The sequence below is a fragment of the Pongo abelii genome, chromosome 10, assembly GCF_028885655.2.
Source record: "Pongo abelii isolate AG06213 chromosome 10, NHGRI_mPonAbe1-v2.0_pri, whole genome shotgun sequence".
Classification (NCBI taxonomy): domain Eukaryota; kingdom Metazoa; phylum Chordata; class Mammalia; order Primates; family Hominidae; genus Pongo; species Pongo abelii.
Genome location: NC_071995.2, coordinates 116,801,387 through 116,818,231, shown reverse-complemented (window position 1 = coordinate 116,818,231; position 16,845 = coordinate 116,801,387). Strand labels below are relative to the sequence as shown.

Below are 16,845 nucleotides of genomic sequence, written 5' to 3'. Positions count from 1 at the left end.
CCCAAAGTGCTGGGATTACAGGTGGGAGCCACCACGCCGGGTCAGCTTGCAGTCTTAAAAAAAAAAAAAAGTGTGTCGAGGGAGAGCATCAGGAAAAACAGCTAATGCATGCTGGGCTTAATACCTAGGTGATGGGTTGATAGGTGCAGCAAACCACCATGGCACACGTTTACCTATGTAACAAACCTGCACATCCTGCACATTTACCCCAGAACTTAAAAATAAAGTTTGTCATTCAATGTGGCCACCACTGGCTCCTGTTCTCTCTGCTTTTCAAGTGGCTTCATTTAAGAGTGACATATTATACTATGTGTTCTGAGTATCACGCCTTACTCAGTCCTCAGCACAGGGCTCTGTTCACCTAGAGAAAGAGGTGCCTTTTGCTAATCATTCTAAATACATCTGTTGGGCAATGTGTGTTGGGAATACTATTAGATAAGGTGGTTAGGGAGATGAGGCCTCTATGAGATGATATTTGAGTTAACAGTGACAAGAAGAAACCCACCAGGAGAGGATTAGGGTGAAGCATGTTTTGAGCACTGTGGACATAGAGTACAAAGCTTTAATCAAGAGTCAGCAAACTTTTCTGTAAAGTGCCAGACAGTAAATCTTTCAGGCGTTGTGAACCACCGGTCTCAGCTGCAGCTACTCAACTCTGCTTTACAAGGCAGGAGTAACCACAGACAATAAACAGATGGGTGGTGGTACTCCAATAAAACTTTACTTGTGGACACTGAGATGTGAATTTCACATAATTTTCACGTGTCACAAAATATTATTTTCATTTTTTGCCAACCATTTTATTTACATTTTTAATTTTTGAATTTTTAGTAGCGACAGGGTCTTGCCATGTTGTTGCCCAGGCTGGTCCCAAACTCCTGGCCTCAAGCGATCCTCCTGACTCTGCCTCCCAAAGTCCTGGGGATCACAGGCTTGAGCCACCTCGCCAGGCTTCCAAAAATTTCAAAAGCTAAAAACCATCTTAACTGTGGAGCCATCGTTTGCTGATAACGGTATGCTGGGGTCAGGCCACACAGACCCTTGTAGGACATGGGAATACTCAGAATAAGGCAAAGGCCCTTTTCCCCGCCAAATGGAAAGCCATCAGGGCGGGCCAGGGTACCAAGTCTAGGAGGCAGCTTCCTGAAATTCACGGAAGATCATCAGGTTCGCTTTATTTTTTCCCCAGTAACAAGAAAGGACAAACGAACAAAAAAGGCACACACGTACCCGAAGGACAAACGAACAAAAAAGGCACACAAACACACACACCAAGCCAAAGACAGGCACGACGTGCCCAGGTCCACGCCGACGCCTCTCCGGCGCGCACCCAGGGTTTTAAAGTTGGGCGCACACCTGCTCCCAGCCGGAGCGCACCTGCTGAGCAGCACTCCGGCCCGGTCTCGCGAGAGCGGTGCAGGAGTAGTGGCCCCCACCCCCTCCCCGCCACCAAATCCTTCTCCCCGCCCCCTCGCCCAGCCTCCAGGCTCGGGCACACTCCCGGCCTCCCCCGCCGCCCCCGGGAGCAGGCTGGGCCCAATGCGCGCGCTGTCTCCGCGCCCCCGCCCGCCGATCGCTCGCTTGCTCGCTCGCACGCACTCCCGGTAGTAATTTCACTTTGCCACGCGAGCTCCGCAGCCCCTAGAAATCCCGCCCCCCGGCCAGGTGCGCGAGCCTGCGCGCTCCTCCTCCGCCTCCTCCGGCGGGTCCCTGGCGCGCCGGGGCCGGGGCCCGGCTGGGGCGGCTGCGCGCACGGCGCCTCTCCACCAACCCGCTCCCCTGCAGGTCCCTCGTTTGGTCTCCATCCCTCTCCGGCGCTCCCTCGCTCCCCCCCGCCCTTTGATTGACAGGCAAGATGTCGGTGTGGAGCGAGGCAGGAGCGATTGCAGCAACCGTCACCCCCGGAGCCCGGCGGCGGCAGCAGCAGCAGCAGCAGCAGCAGCGCGGGGAGGAGACAGCAGCCAGCCGCAGTAGCCGCCGCAGCCGCGGGAGCAATGCAGACAGCACCTTGAGAACGCGCTAAAGCACTCCAAACCGTGGACCATGCCGTGTCCCTGCAACTGGGAGGGGGGAAAACCAGATTTTTTTTGACATAAAAGCAAGCCAGCCAAAAATATATAATTTTGTCCTTCAAGGAGCCGGTGTGTAAAGAGTGAGCGCTATTTTCCTTCTCCTCCTCTCCCTCCTCCTCCTCTCCCTCCTCCTCTCTCTCCTCCTTCTCCTCTTCTTTTTCCTCCTCCTCCTCCTCCCTAAGTGTACAGACAGCATCACATCACCTGGTTTGCTTCTGAGAAACAGCATCTCTCCTTTCCAGGGACCAGAGACTCAGAGAGAGAGGAGACATTCTAATGGAGTCCGCTTGATATCCCAAAATAAAATAATAAATTTTGGCTCTTGTCCCCTCCTCCCACTCCCACCCCCTCAACCCTGTGTGAGATGTTGGATTTCTTCTTCATGAGACATTGTTGAGAAGTCGCAGTGGTTGGAGAGGCGGAGGGTAGACTACCTCTACTCCCCCCCCCTTTTTTCTCTCTGGGAGGAGGAGGAGGGGAAGGGGGTTGCAGAGCAAGCGATGGATGAGGAAAACATGACGAAAAGCGAGGAGCAGCAGCCTCTGAGTTTGCAAAAAGCCTTACAGCAGTGCGAACTGGTCCAAAACATGATAGACTTGAGCATCTCCAACCTGGAAGGGCTTAGGACCAAATGTGCTACCTCCAACGACCTCACACAAAAAGAAATCCGGACCCTGGAGGTAGGTGTTGCCTACGGAAAAAAAAAAAAAAAAAGCAATCCTTCTTTCCCCCTCCTTTCTCCCCACGGTCCCCTTTCCCTCTGATTCTGTTTATTGGGGGCTGGGGGTGGTGGTGTGGGCAAGCAAGGTGGGCACGGTTTGCTTTTCTGTGATTTCTCTCCTTGCAAAGCCTGCATTGGATATCCTTTTACTGTGCTGCTGTCGTCTGCGCTTGGCTGGCAGTAGTAGTAGTAATTGTTATTCTTTATTTATTATTATTGTTGCGGCTGTTACCGTTGTCATTCGCTTCCTCGCTGAGGAGGGAGTTCTCTCTTTTTTCCTCTTGTGGATTTGTTTATATGCCACGGGGGCTTGTGTGCCGGGTGATACATTAAGGAGCTGCAGAGAACCCACGTGACCTTGCGCATTCTGCAGGTGGTCAAAAGGTGGTTTTTGCTCGCAGAATGGGGCCGCCTGTCAGTGTAGACCTCTTCTTCTCTTGGCTTTCTTCCCCGCCCTCCTTGTGCTCCTTAGATTTTTTGTTTTAAATCAGTGATATACATGTCAGGAGGCAAGATGCGTGAAAAAAAAATTCCTGTGGAACTACCCATTTCCAATCCAATCTTTTTGATGCAGTGAGCTGTTGCAGGCCTAAAACGTATAAAAGGAAAAAAAAATATGCCTCAATCAGCACACATAGGTGGTGTGGGAGAATACTCCTGAATCTCAGTGGGACTGCGAGGAAAGAGGAAAGGGGTCGGGGAGGAGGAGTTATCTTTGGCTTTTTGTAACATTCTCTCCGGCAGAACTTGAGGGGGAGTTTGAAACAGTTTTTTGGGGGAGTGGGATGGGATGAGGGATGGATGCAAAGTTACTCAGACAGAAGATGGCAGAAATTATTTTTTTCTGAAGGCCATTTGGTCAAAGGAGGAAGGTTTAAAGAGCCTTAGGAAATGCCAAATGCCTGGTGTCCACGAGATCATTGGACATCTGCATTGTTCAAAATGTTTGAAGGGTTCAACTCACTTCCTTCTCTCAAACCAACCCAGCTATACGCATGGGTTGATTAAATTTGGGAACTTCCATTAGCTGGCATCCGCCGAGGGTGGGGGCAGTGGGGCTGGGAGAACAGGGGTTCCCTCTGTGGTGGAGTGAGCATGAGCAATACTGAGACGTTCATCTTGGTCCTGGCACATGAGTTCCCAAGGCCTGAACTCGTCAGTCCCTAGTGAATCTTGTAGCCCTCCTGCCCCTGTTGTAGCCTGGATGGGTGCTTTTCTCGGATTGACTTTGGGTCTTTCTTTTTCTTCCGTGATTTTAAATTTGGCTGGATGTCAACATGCAGGAGGTCATCCCTTTGAAAGAAGAGAGAGAGAGAGAGGGAGGGAGAGAGAGAAAGAGAGAGAGCATGTGTGTGTGTGTGTGTGTGTGTGTGTGTGTGAGAGAGAGAGAGAGAACATGCTGTTTGCTACCCTAGGATGCATGTCTGTGTGCACCTGTCATCTGGAAATGTGATCCTCAGAGACGAAATAAGATCAATGTCAAGGTGTATCGGGAGAGTGGGAATTGTGTTGGGAGGCACAGGTATTGCCTTTCCTGGAGCTTGGGAGAGTAGGTGAGGCCGGAGCTCTGCTGCTGGAAGAAAAAGTGTGGGATGTTCTGATCCAACCTTCTGTCTCTGCTTGAACAGTGCCCAAGAGCAGACTCTTCAGACCTGCATGCAGTCAATAAATAACCCCAAAAAAGCCACCTGAGCTCTCTTCTGTTCCTCTGAGTCAGGAGTCCCAAATGCTAGTTTGTGTATTCCTGTGTAAGTTCCTTCGAAGTTTTCTTTTTTTTTTTTGTTTCAAACATGCTCCATCCTCTGATAGCTTCCTGGATGGGGATGTGCCGCAGTGGGCATTGCCTTCTTTCTGCCTAGTGGTTTTCCTTTTAAACTGGGGGGATGGAGGCACTGGTAGGATGGCTATGGGGGAGTTGCAGTTGTAGGAAATGCATCTGTTTTCAGTTCCCTCGTCCCAGTATGCTACAGAGCATGCCAACTACTTTCATCCATCTTGCCCAGGGAATGGTCTTGCGCAATTATTCCAATTTCTATTTCCCAGATTTGTAGGGTTAGGGAGGGCCCCTGCAGAGGGGCTGGTAACTTAGGGTCCAGCCAAGTCCAGCCAACCCTAACATTTGGGTCCACGGAATTTTCTAATTTTGTATATCAAAACTATATGAGGGTGCTTGTTAAAATGCAGATTCTTAGCCTCTGACCCTAGAGATTCCAATTTAGCTGGGATTAGCAAGAGGGTCAAGGAATCTGCATTTAATAAACAGTCCAGGTATTTCTGATACATGTTTTCAGATGCTAATCCATGAGGAGAAAGATGTGATATTTCAGCTCTTTAATGGTGAAAACTCACTGCTTGCTAACACTAATGCAAGTAATAAATCGAATAGATGATCCCTGAAAACGGTGATAATGAACAGCACTTAGTAGCATGTATACACTTCTGTAGAAACAAAAATATGCAAGGTGGACTTGGCCTTCAGGAAGCGTACTTCATGATATAATAATGTGTATGTGAAATAATGATAAAGTCTAAGTGGTAAATAATATGGGGGACAATGTGTGGGCCCATTAGGCATGTGTTCAGCTGCATGAAATGGAAAACCCAATCAGAGCAGTAAGGCAAATAATGGTTTCTCTTCATGTAACAAGAATTCTGGAGACATATAGCTGCTTCAGTTGGCTCAGTAGGTCAGTAATACCAGGGCTGATGTCTTTGGGAATTCTCATGGCTTTTCTCTTGTGGTTGCAAGATGGTTCCTGCAGCTTCAGCGATTACATCTGAGTTCAAGGTAGGAAAGAGGAGGACCTGGTGAGTGTGAAGGAATAAAGGGTTCCCCAGGACATCTCTTCCTCCTCACCTTGCAGATGATTGGATTATATCTTCTTGGCCAGAACTGAGTCCTAGCTGCAAGGGAGCCCGGGAAGTGGGGAAGTGGGAACACCACCAGGATCGGCTTAGATGGATCATGATCCATTGCCTGAAATGACATGTTGCCACTCCATGCAAAATCAGGGCTCTGCTAGTGTGGAAGGAGACACAGGTAGATATTAAGTAAGTGGACAGCCAGCGATGGCAGCCATGGCACATTATCAGAAGATATTTTGGTGGAAAAGAAAGTTCATGAACTTTGAGTCAGACTGATATAGTTGTAAATTCTAGCTTTTCTTTTTACTTTATCTTGGGCTAGTGATTTAAGTTTTCTGATTTATAGTTTTAAGTTTTTGGCAAAACAGCAATAATTAAATAATATTCCCTACTTCAGAGGATGGTTATAAGGATTGAAAGAGATAACGTTTTCAAGGGTCTAGCACTATCTGGAACAGAGTGGCTGCAGGTGCTAAATGAATGACAGCTGTGATGATGATAATGATTGGCATTACATGGTGTTGACCAGATGGCATGGAAGGGAGCAGTTCAGATCGGACAGAGAGAAGGAGGAGCTTGAGTAGCATTTCCAAAGTATGTTCTGTAGAACCCTAAATCTGTGGGATGTTAGCGTTTTTCATTCTTTCAACAAATGCTGACGTCCAGGCACTGTACTAAATGCTGGTAGTCAATAAGTGTTCTGTGGACAAAACAAATTCTATGGTTAATAAGTTTGGGAAGGGTTGAGTTAAGCAAAGGGAAACAGGCATCTTTACTGCAGGACTTCTCAGAGCCTTTAATATGCTACCTATGTGTATTAGGCCTCCAAGAGAGGATAGAACGGAGTCTCGCTCTGGCACCCAGGCTGGAGTGCAGTGGCTCAATCTCAGCTCACTACAGCCTCCGCCTCCTGGGTTCCAGTGATTCTCCTGCCTCAGCCTCCCAAATAGCTGGGATTACAGACGCCTGCCACCACACCTGGGTAATTTTTGTATTTTTAGTAGAGACAGGCTTTTGCCATGATGGCCAGTCTGGTCTCGAACTCCTGACCTCAGGTGATCTGCCCGCCTCGGCCTCCCAAAGTGCAGGCGTGAGCCACTGCACCCGGCCCAAGGATTTCTCCTGGGATTTTTGTTCCATAGAATACACCTGGGAAAACATTTGGCAAAGCAGGGAAACCTTCTTGGTTGGGGAGATGGGGATTTGGAGTGAAGGATGAGGAGGGTTTAGATTGCAGCAAAAGGGGAGAGCATGCTGGACAAGAACAACAAACCAGATGAAGGTATTTGAATGCCTTCATGGGGGCAGCCTAGAGACCATTTTGCCCAGAATGGAGGGTACCTGGTAGCCTGTCATAGGAAATGAATTTAGGCCACTAACTTCTGGGATCCAACTAAAGATTAGAGAGTCAGACCAACAACGTTTCATTCCTTTGTGGAAGGAGATAGAAGTCTTCAAAGGTTTTGGAATGAATACAATAGAAAAGTATAAGCTTTTTTTGTTTTGTTTTTTTGAGGCAGGGTCTCACTCTGTAACTCAGGCTAGAGTGCAGTGGCACAATCATGGCTTACTGCAGCCTTGACCTCCAGGGCTCAAGAGATCCTCCTGCCTCAGCCTCTTGAGTAGCTGGGACTACAGGTATGCGCCACTACGCTTGGCTAATTTTTTGTATTTTTTAAATAGAGACAAGGTATTGCTATGTTGCCCCAGCTGATCTTGAACTCCTGGGCTCAAGCGATTCGCCTGCCTTGGATGGCAGCCTACGGCAGGGGCTGGCAAACTTTTTCTGGAAAGGGACAGATAGTAAAGAGTTTAGGCTTTGTGGACCCTGCAATTTTCATCAAAGCTACTCGACTCTGTGCTGTAGCATGCAGTAGCCATGGGCAATACATACATGAATGGGTGGGGCAGTTTTCTTTTTATTTTGAGACAGGGTCTCACTCTGTTGCTCAGGCTGGAGTGCAGTGGCGTGATCTCGGCTCATTGCAACCTCCGCTTCCCAGGTTCAAGCGATTCTCCGTCTCGGCCTCCTGAGTAGCTGGGATTACAGGCCTGCGCCATCACGCCTGGCTAATTTTTGTATTTTTAGTAGAGACAGGGTTTCAGACCAGCCTATTGGCCAGGCTGGTCTCAAACTCCCGACCTCCAGTGATCCGCCCACCTCAGCCTCCCAAAGTGCTGGGATTATAGGCGTGAGCCATCAAGCAGGGCCTGGTGGGGCAGTTTTCTAATAAAACTTTATTTACGGACCCTGAAACTTGAAATTGATATACTTTTTGCATGTCATGAATATTTTTCTTTTGATTTTTTTTTGATGTTTATAGTCGTACAAACTGTAGTTTCTGGGCCTTACAAAAACAGGTGATGGTGGCCAGGCACAGTGGCTCACGCCTGTAATCCCAGCACTTTGGGAGGCCGAGGCGGGTGGATCACCTGAGGTCGGGAGTTCGAGACCAGCCTGACCAACATGGAGAAACCCTGTCTCTACTAAAAATACAAAAATTAGTGGGGCATGGCAGCGGGTACCTGTAATCCCAACTACTCGGGAGGCTAAGGCAGGAGAATCACTTGAACCTGGGAGGTGGAGGTTGCAGTGAACCAAGATGGCGCCATTGCACTCCAGCCTGGTGACAGAGGGAGACTCCATCTCAAAAAAAAAAACAAAAAAAACAAAAAAACACCAAAGAACAAAACAAAACAAAACCCAGGTGATGGGTCATATTGGGCCCATGGGCTGTGGCTTGCTAATCCCTAGATGCTAGGATAGATGAGAGGGGAAAAACTCTGAAAGACAGAGACCATCCTAAGGTGAGCAAGTGACACTAGAATGGGAGAGTACTAGCCAAGTAGAGGTAGTTTTGAGCTGGATTCTGTTTTAGTTAAATTGCAAGGGGAAAAAAATATTAGGAGTTGGGGTTCAACAAGTATGGAATCTTCCTTGTATAGCAAGGGTATCGTAGCTTTTTTTTTTTTTAGAGACAGAGTCTTGCTCTGTCACCCAGGTTGGAGTACAGTGGTGCGATCATAGCTCACTGCAGCCTTGAACTTCTGAGCTCAAGCGATCCTCCTGTCTCAGCCTCCTGGGTAGCTGAGACTACAGGCACATGTCACTGCACCCAGCTAATTTAAAAATTTTTTATAGAGACAGTGTCTTGCTTTGTTGCCCAGGCTGGTCTTAAACTCCTAGCTTCAAGCCACCCTCTTGCCTTGGCCTCCCAAAGTGCTGGGATTACTGGTGTGATCACCACGCCTGGCCTCCCATCATTTCTTTGCTCTTCATATATTCCATCTCAATTTTCTATTGCTGTGTCATGAACTATCTTTAAACTTAATTTCGTTTGGAAAACTTTGGGCTTAAGACAACAATTTGTTATTTTCATGATTCTGTGGGTTGGGCTTGGCTGGAGGGTTCTGCTGGTCTTGCCTGAGCTCCACTCGTGTGGCCACATTCAGCTGGTGGAAAGGGAGGAGGATAGGAAAGCTGAGACTTTCTCTCCCTGCGTCCTGTTGGTGCGATAGCTTGGGTTTCTTACAGGTCTCCAGTGTTCCTAGAGAGCAAGAGGGAAAGTGGCAAGGAGTCTTGGTATTTGGAAATCATAGAATGTTACTTCCATTGGAGTTGTGAGATAATATAAGTCCCACAGCCAGCCTGGGTATAGAGGATGGGGAAATAGACTCCCATCTTGGTCAGAGAAGCTGCAAAGTTAGTGTATTAATTAGGACAGACTGTAAGAAATAGACCCCTAAATGTCTTTTTCTTGTTCGCTAAACAGTCCGAGGAGGGTGTTCTTGGTTGGCAGGTGGCGGGCCATTCTCTCATGCTCCAGACCCCTTCCCCTCTGCAGCATTATCACTGGTGCATCTAGAAGGGGGAGAAAGTGCAGAGAAGACAAAGCCTTATTTCCCAAAGTTGCCCTCATCAGTGCATTCCCTTATGCTTGCGTTCCCTTAGCTAGCATTTAGTTGCAACACTGCAAAGAAGATGGACAATGAAGTTTAGCTGTGGGCTCAGGAAGAAGAGAGCATAGGCTGGATGTGGTAGGTCACACCTCTAATCCTGGCACTTTGGGATGCCAAGGTGGGAGGATTGCTTGAACCCAGGAGTTCCAGACCAGCCTGGACAATGTGGTGAAGCACCATATCTACCAAAATATAAAAATTAGTCAGGTGTGGTGGCACGTGCCTATGGTCCCAGCTACTCGGAAGGCTGAGGTGGGAGGATGGTTGGAGCCTGGAAGGCGGAGGTTGCAGTGACCCGAGATTGTACCACTGTGCTCCAGCCTCAGTGACAGAGCCAGAACCTGTCTCAAGAAAAAAGAAAAAAAAGAAAATATGCTGAATAGCTAGTAGTCTGCCACAGCTAATGATAAGCTGTCATATCAGTTATGTATTGCTATAGAACAACCTACCTCAAAACTTAGTAGCTTAAAACAATCATCATTTGCTCAGGTGCCTGAAGTTAGGTATGGACTCTGCTGGCCAGTTCTGCAGATCTTGTCTGACTCACTTGTGGTTGTGTTTATCTGATGGTTCGACTGTGGCTGGAGGGTCCAAGATGGCCCTGCTTACATGGCTGGTGGTTGGCTGCAGTGTCTCACTTCTCTGCTCCATGGCTTTTTGGCAGGATAGCCCGGGTTTCTTACATGGTGGCAGCAACGGTGTTCCTAGAGGACAGGCCCCAGTGCACAAGCCCTTCCTAAGCCTCTGGTTCTGCAACCTTTTCTAATGTCCTCTTCGCCAGAGCATGTTACATAGATAAGCCCAGAGTCAGTGTGGCTATGGATTCCAGGAGGTGTGGTTTATTGGGGGGCTAATGAACAATCTAATGTCACAATATACCACAGCCATGAAAATCAACCAAAACAAAAAGAGCATAGGGGAGCAAGGGAAAGATATGGGATGATCAGCAAAGGCTCTTTCATGGAGGTTTTACTAACTTGAGGAAGCCAAGCCATGAAATATTTGGGGGAAGAGTGTGCCAGGCAGAGGGAACAGCAGATGCAAACTTCTTGGATTGGATGGGAACATGCTTGGCATGTTATTGGAACCCCAAGGAGTCCACTGTGGTTGGAGTGCAGGGAGTGGGCAGGGAAAGGATGAGGAGGGACACAGTGGGAGACAGAAGCTGGTCATAGGGGGCTTTGCTAAGACGCTAAGGTACTTGAAGTTTTGTTTTGTTTTTTTTTTTTTTTCTTTTGAGACAGGGTCTCACTCTGTCACCCAGGCTTCAGTGCAGTGGCATTGTCATGGCTCACTGAAGCCTCGACCTCCCAGGCTCAGTCCTTCCTCCCACTTCAGCCTCCCGAGTAGCTGGGACTGCAGATGTGCATCACCATGCCTGGCTACATTTTAAAATTTTTTGTAGAGATAGGGTATCCCTATGTTGCTCAGGCTGGTCTCCAACTCCTGGGCTCAAGTGATACTCATGCCTTGGCCTCCCAAAGTGCTGGGATTACAGGTGTGAGCCATCATGCCCAGCCTTGGATTTTGTTCTAACTGTGATAGAAGCCCTTTGAACCAGGGGTTATATTTTTAAATGATCTTCTGATTGCTGCAGGGTAAACAGACTGTAGGAGGTAGGAATGAGAGCAGGGAGACAAGTTGGTAGTTATTGTGGAAGTCCAAGCCCTCAATGACTGTGCTTTTGACTGGTATGATTGTTGTTGGGTGGATGGCGCAGGTGGCTGGATTCAGAAGGTCAAGTATGTGGAAGGTGCTGATGAATCTGATGTGGAGGTGAAGGAGAATCAAGAATCGAAGATTATTCCTAGGTGTTTGGCTTAAGTGCTAGGAGAATGGGGGTCCCCTTGTTTGAAACGTGAAGACTGGAGGTGAAATAGATTGGGTTTGACAGTCAAGTCCTGTTTGACACGCTACATTTGTCAAGTAGACAGCTGGAAGTGGATGTGTGAGCTTGGAGCTCTGAGAAAGGCCGGAGATACGAAGTTCTCTTAATAGACCATGAACCAATTTTTCAAATTATTAAAGTATTATTATTGTTTAATTAATACATAATAGATGTACATATTTTCAGGGTACGTGTGATATTTAGATACATTCATATAATGTACAATAATCAAATCCGGGTAACTGGGCTATCCATCACCTTAAATGTTTATCTTTTCTTTATACTGAGAACATTCGGATTATTCTCTTCTAGCTATTTTGAAATACACAATAGATTATTGTTTACTATACTCACTCTACTGGTTTATTCAACACTAGGTCTTATTTTTTCTATATATCTGTAAAAAGTATTATTTGTAATGGCTGCATAGTATGACATGGATGCCCCATCATTTCTCACTTTATTTTGAGGCAGAGTCTCACTCTGTCACCCAGGCTGGAGTGCAGTGGCGTGATCTCCACTCATTGCAACCTCTGTCTCCCGGGTTCAAGCAATTCTTGTGCCTCAGCCTCCCGAGTAACTGGGATTACAGGTGCATTCTGCCACACCCAGCTAATTTTTGTATTTTTAGTAGAGATGGAGTTTCACCATGTTGGCCAGGCTGGTCTCGAACTCCTCATCTCAAGTGATCTGCCCACCTAGGCCTCCCAAATTGCTGGGATTACAGGCATGAGCCAACATGCCTGGCCCCCATCATTTCTTTAACCAAAATTCTATTGTCAGGTGCTTATGTTCATACTTTTACATTTTTATAACAATGCCACGGTGGACGTCCTTGTGGCTAATTCTTATTTTCAGCTCCTAGAAATGGAACTGCTGGATCAAAGGATATGCAAAAGTTTAGGACTTTCCATAGGGTTTGCCAAGTTGCCCTTCACCAGCAGTGTTGGAAAGGGTTCATTTCCCCATACCCTCAGCACACGTGTATATTTTATTTTATTTTTTGAGTGTGAGTATTTTGATGTCTAAGAGCTCAGGGTTAAGGAGGCTGTTGTCTAAGGTCAGAATGTGATCTTTACTGTTTTTAACTGGGTAGGGCCTGGGTACCTGGGGTAATGGGGAATACTTGGTCTTCTGCACAAAGTGGTCAACCTAAGCTGGGTGCAGTGGCTCATGCCTGTAATCCCAGGACTTTGGGAGGCCAAGGCAGGCAGATCACTTGAGGCCAGGAGTTCAAGACCAGCTTGGCCAACATGGCGAAACCCTGTCTCAACTAAAAATACAAAAAAATTAGCTGGTGTGGTGGTGCATGCCTGTAATCCCAGCTACTGAGGAGGCTGAGGCAGAAGATTCGCTTGAACCCAGGAGGTGCAGGTTGCAGCGAGCCGAGATTGTGTCACTGTACTCCAGCCTGGGCAACAGAGTGAGACTCAGTCTAAAAAAAAAAAAAAAAAAAAGGGTTGTCAGCCTGTGAGGACCTGGCCCTTTCCTTTTGCCTTGTGTTCATAAAGGTGTGCATGTGTGTGTGTGTGTGTGTGTGAGACTCATAATTCTAAGTCATGATAAATGTTATGTCTGAAGGGTTCACTCCTTCCTCTGGGTTTTGGGAGTGGATTCTACCAGGGAATTTGTAATCCATCACCTTTCAATGAGTAGAAAACTAGGAAGTCTTTCCACCCCCAGAGAATGGGTCATTTCCTGGGCTTCCACCCATATAGTCCCAACTGTTGGGAAGAGGGATAGGGCCTGGCCTTCCTTCTTGCCCACCGTGTGCTGCTCTGGGTGTGGGGACAGGGGAGGTGTTGAGAGGCTGAGGAGGACAGGAGACACATGGCGGCCAGGAAGGATGGAGAAGCTGAAGGATGGGAAGGGAAAAGGGACAAAAATAGGAGAAGAAAGTGAAAAAGTAGAATGATTTTCTTCAGCAGGGCTTCTGTGATGCTTGGAATGTCTTTGCAATGGGTCGTGACCACAACCGTGGTTGTTGCTCCTTTACAGGCAGGTTTATTGAGGTTTAGAGTCACCAATTTGACCCAAATTGACCGAGTAAGGCAGCTGCAGACACAGGAACAGACAGAGGTTTACTGCTCTCCTGTGGACTCCCCAAAGGTGAAATCTCCTGGAAGAGAAGAAAGAAAGATGAAGAGAAACGGAGGGCGAAGGGGAAGTGTAGACGTTAATGGTAATGATGTGATTAGAGGTGGCAGCCATAGGATTAATGACAATCACGATGATGGAATACTTACTCTGTCGCTAAAATGCTTTCCTTGGTGACTATTATGGATGACAATTATTTGAGAGAAATAGAGGGCTGATAGAAACAAAGTAGAAACATAGAGATGGGAGGATGAGATAAAGAGAGGGAGATATTTTAGACCTGAGCTGTCCAGTATGGTAGCCACTTGCCACATGTCGCCGTTGACCAACGGAAATATGGTGAGTCCTAGTTGAAATATGCCGTTAGTGTCAAATACACACCAGATTCCAAACTTTTTTTAAAAATTAAAAAAAAAATTTTTCAGAGAGATGGGGGTCTCACTATGTTGCCCAGGCTGGCCTTGAACTCCTGAGCTCAAGTGATCCTCCTGCCTTGGCCTCCCAAAGTGCTAGGATTATAGGCGTGAGCAACCACCCCCAGTCCAAGCTCTTAGTATGAAGGAAAAAAATGTAAAATATTGCATTGATAATTTCTATTTTCTATTTTTTATTTTTTAGCGAGACAAAGTCTCGCTCTGTCACCCAGGCTGAAGTGAGGTGGTGCAATCATGGCTCAGTGAACCCTCGACCTCCTGAGCTCAAGCAGTCCTCCTAACTCAGCTTCCCAAGTAACTGGGACTACAGGTACATGCGACCACACCTGGCTAATTTTTAATTTTTTGTAGAGATGAGGGTCTTGCTATGCTGCCCAGGCTGGTCTCCAGCTCCTGGGCTCAAGCAGCCCTCCTGCCTTGGCCTCCCAAAGTTCTGGGATTACAGGCATCAGCCACCATACCTGGCCTTGTTAATTTTTTTTTTTTTTTTTTTTTTTTTTTTGAGACAGAGTCTTGCTCTGTCGCCCAGGCTGGAGTGCAGTGGTGCAATCTCGGCTCACTGCAAGCTCCGCCTCGCAGGTTCATGCCATTCTCCTGCCTCAGCCTCCCGAGTAGCTGGGACTACAGGCGCCCGCCACCACGCCTGGCTAATTTTTTGTATTTTTAGTAGAGATGGGGTTTCACCGTATTAGCCAGGATGGTGTCGATCTCCTGACCTCATGATCCGCCCATCTCGGCCTCCCAAAGTGCTGGGATTACAGGCGTGAGCCACTGTGCCTGGCTGGCCTTGATAATTTTTATATTGACATGTTAAAATGATAACATTTTAGATATATTGGGTTAAATAAAATATATTAAAATTAATTTCACCTGTATGTTCTTTCCTTTTTTTCCCCCCTGAGGCTACTAGAAACTTTTAAATTACAAAGGTGGCTCACTGTATATTGCTATGGAACAGAGCTGTTTTTGAGCACTGAAGCGATTTCTCTGTTTTGCCATAATAGAAATCTTGGTCTTGATGAGGACTGAAAATCTGATCCCCCGAGAGTTACTAGGCAGCCATTGATTAAAGCAGTGCATGCATTCCAAAGATGGATGTGTTCGATTTTCCTGAACCAGAAAAGTGAGATCAAGACTCAGAAATAATAACCTGACTCCCTGCAAATTCAAATGGGTGCTTTAAGCAATATAGACTAGTAGTTAGGAGGGCTTGGGCTCTGAGGTGAGATTGTTTGGGTTCCAGTTTGGCTCAGGACTTAACTAGCTAAGTAACCCTATGCCAAATGATCTCTCCTTTCCAAGCCTCAGTTTCCTTGTTTATAAAATCAGGATTGTGGCTCACACCTGTAATCCCAGCACTTTGGGAGGCCAAAGCAGGAGGATTGCTTGAACTCAGGTGTTTGAGATCAGCCTGAGCAACATAGGGAGATAGCATCTCTACAAAAAATAAAAAATTAGCCGAGTGTAGTGGTACATGCCTGTGGTCCCAGCTACCTGGGAGGCTGAGGTGGGAGGATCACTTGAACCCAGGGAGATTGAGGCTGCAGTGAACCATGGTTGTGCCACTGCATTCCATCCTGGGCAGCAGAGTGAGACCCTGTCTCAAAAATAAATAAAATAAAATGATCATTTTACATGAGGTTGTTAGGTGATTAAATGGAATCATGCATTCAGGAGCTGAGTAGAGCCGAGTGCCTGTTACATGGCAAATTTTTTTTTTTTTTTTTTTTGAGACAGGGTCTCGCTCTCTTGCCCAGGCTGGAGTGCAGTGGTGCGATCTCAGCTCACTGCAACCTTCGTGTACTGGGTTCAAGCAGTTCTCCTGTATCAGCCTCCCCAGTAGCTAGGATTACAGGCGCATGCCACCATGCTCAGCTAACTTTTTGTATTTTTAGTAGAGATGGGGTTTCACTATGTTAGCCAGGCTGGTCTCAAACTCCTGACCTCTAGCGATCCACCCGCCTTGGCCTCCCAAAGTGCTGGGATTATAGGTGTGAGCCACTGCGCCCGGCCACAAATTCTTAATAATTCTTGACTTTGCAAATTTGATGATCATCCCCACTGCAGACTGGCAGAAGGGAACTGAGGGTACTTGAGCCCTGTGTGGTGCTGAGCTCTGCACTGCCATCTGGGGAGATACCATTCTTGCATGTATCATTCATTTATTCAGTAAATGTTATCTGAGCCCCAAATGTGTGAGAAGAAGCAACCCATAGAAGGCTTCTATAGCATAGTGGCACACCCACTAGGCTGCAGGTGACAGAAGGGAACAGAAGGATTCCTGACACTCCGTCTGGATCTTTGAATTTGCCCACAGACGACGCACCTCCCATCAGTGGCTGGCAGGCCTTAGTCTTTAAACCACATGCTCATCCCAACTCTAAGTTGGATAACAAAGTATGGGGTTGGGCCTTGTAACTTCTAGACTTGTCTTAAGCTTGCATGGTGAAGAGTTAAAAACTCTGATGTCTGAGCACCTGAAAAGCATATCCTGTAAAGGTAGGGGGGACCCTTCACTTCAGAGGTTGTCCAGCCCCATCTTTGCCCAGTGTCCAGATTTAGGGTGAGTGCTACCTCATCAGGTTCACCCTAAATGATTTTTTAAATCAATTTTTTATTATGGAAAATATACATAAAATTTACCATGTTAACTTTTTTTTTGAGACAGGGTCTTGCTCTGTTGCTCAGGCTGGAGTGCAGTGGCGTGATCACAGCTTGCCAGAGCCTTAAACTTCTGGGTTTAGGTGATTGTCCCACCTCAGCCTCCTGAGTAGCTGGGACTACAGGTGCACACCACCATGCCTAGCT

General features: G+C 47.1%; 1 protein-coding gene across 1 annotated transcript in view; it reads left to right on the top strand.

The window, feature by feature from the left end:
- The first annotated feature begins 1,509 nt into the window (after window positions 1–1,509).
- The window catches only part of KSR2 (kinase suppressor of ras 2), a 506,187-nt gene continuing 490,851 nt past the window's right edge, over window positions 1,510–16,845 (top strand). Inside the window, exon 1 of the mRNA XM_063712264.1 lies at window positions 1,510–2,752. Within this exon, the coding sequence (XP_063568334.1) occupies window positions 2,573–2,752 (180 nt within the window). The 5' untranslated portion in view covers window positions 1,510–2,572. The remainder of the gene's footprint in view (window positions 2,753–16,845) is intronic.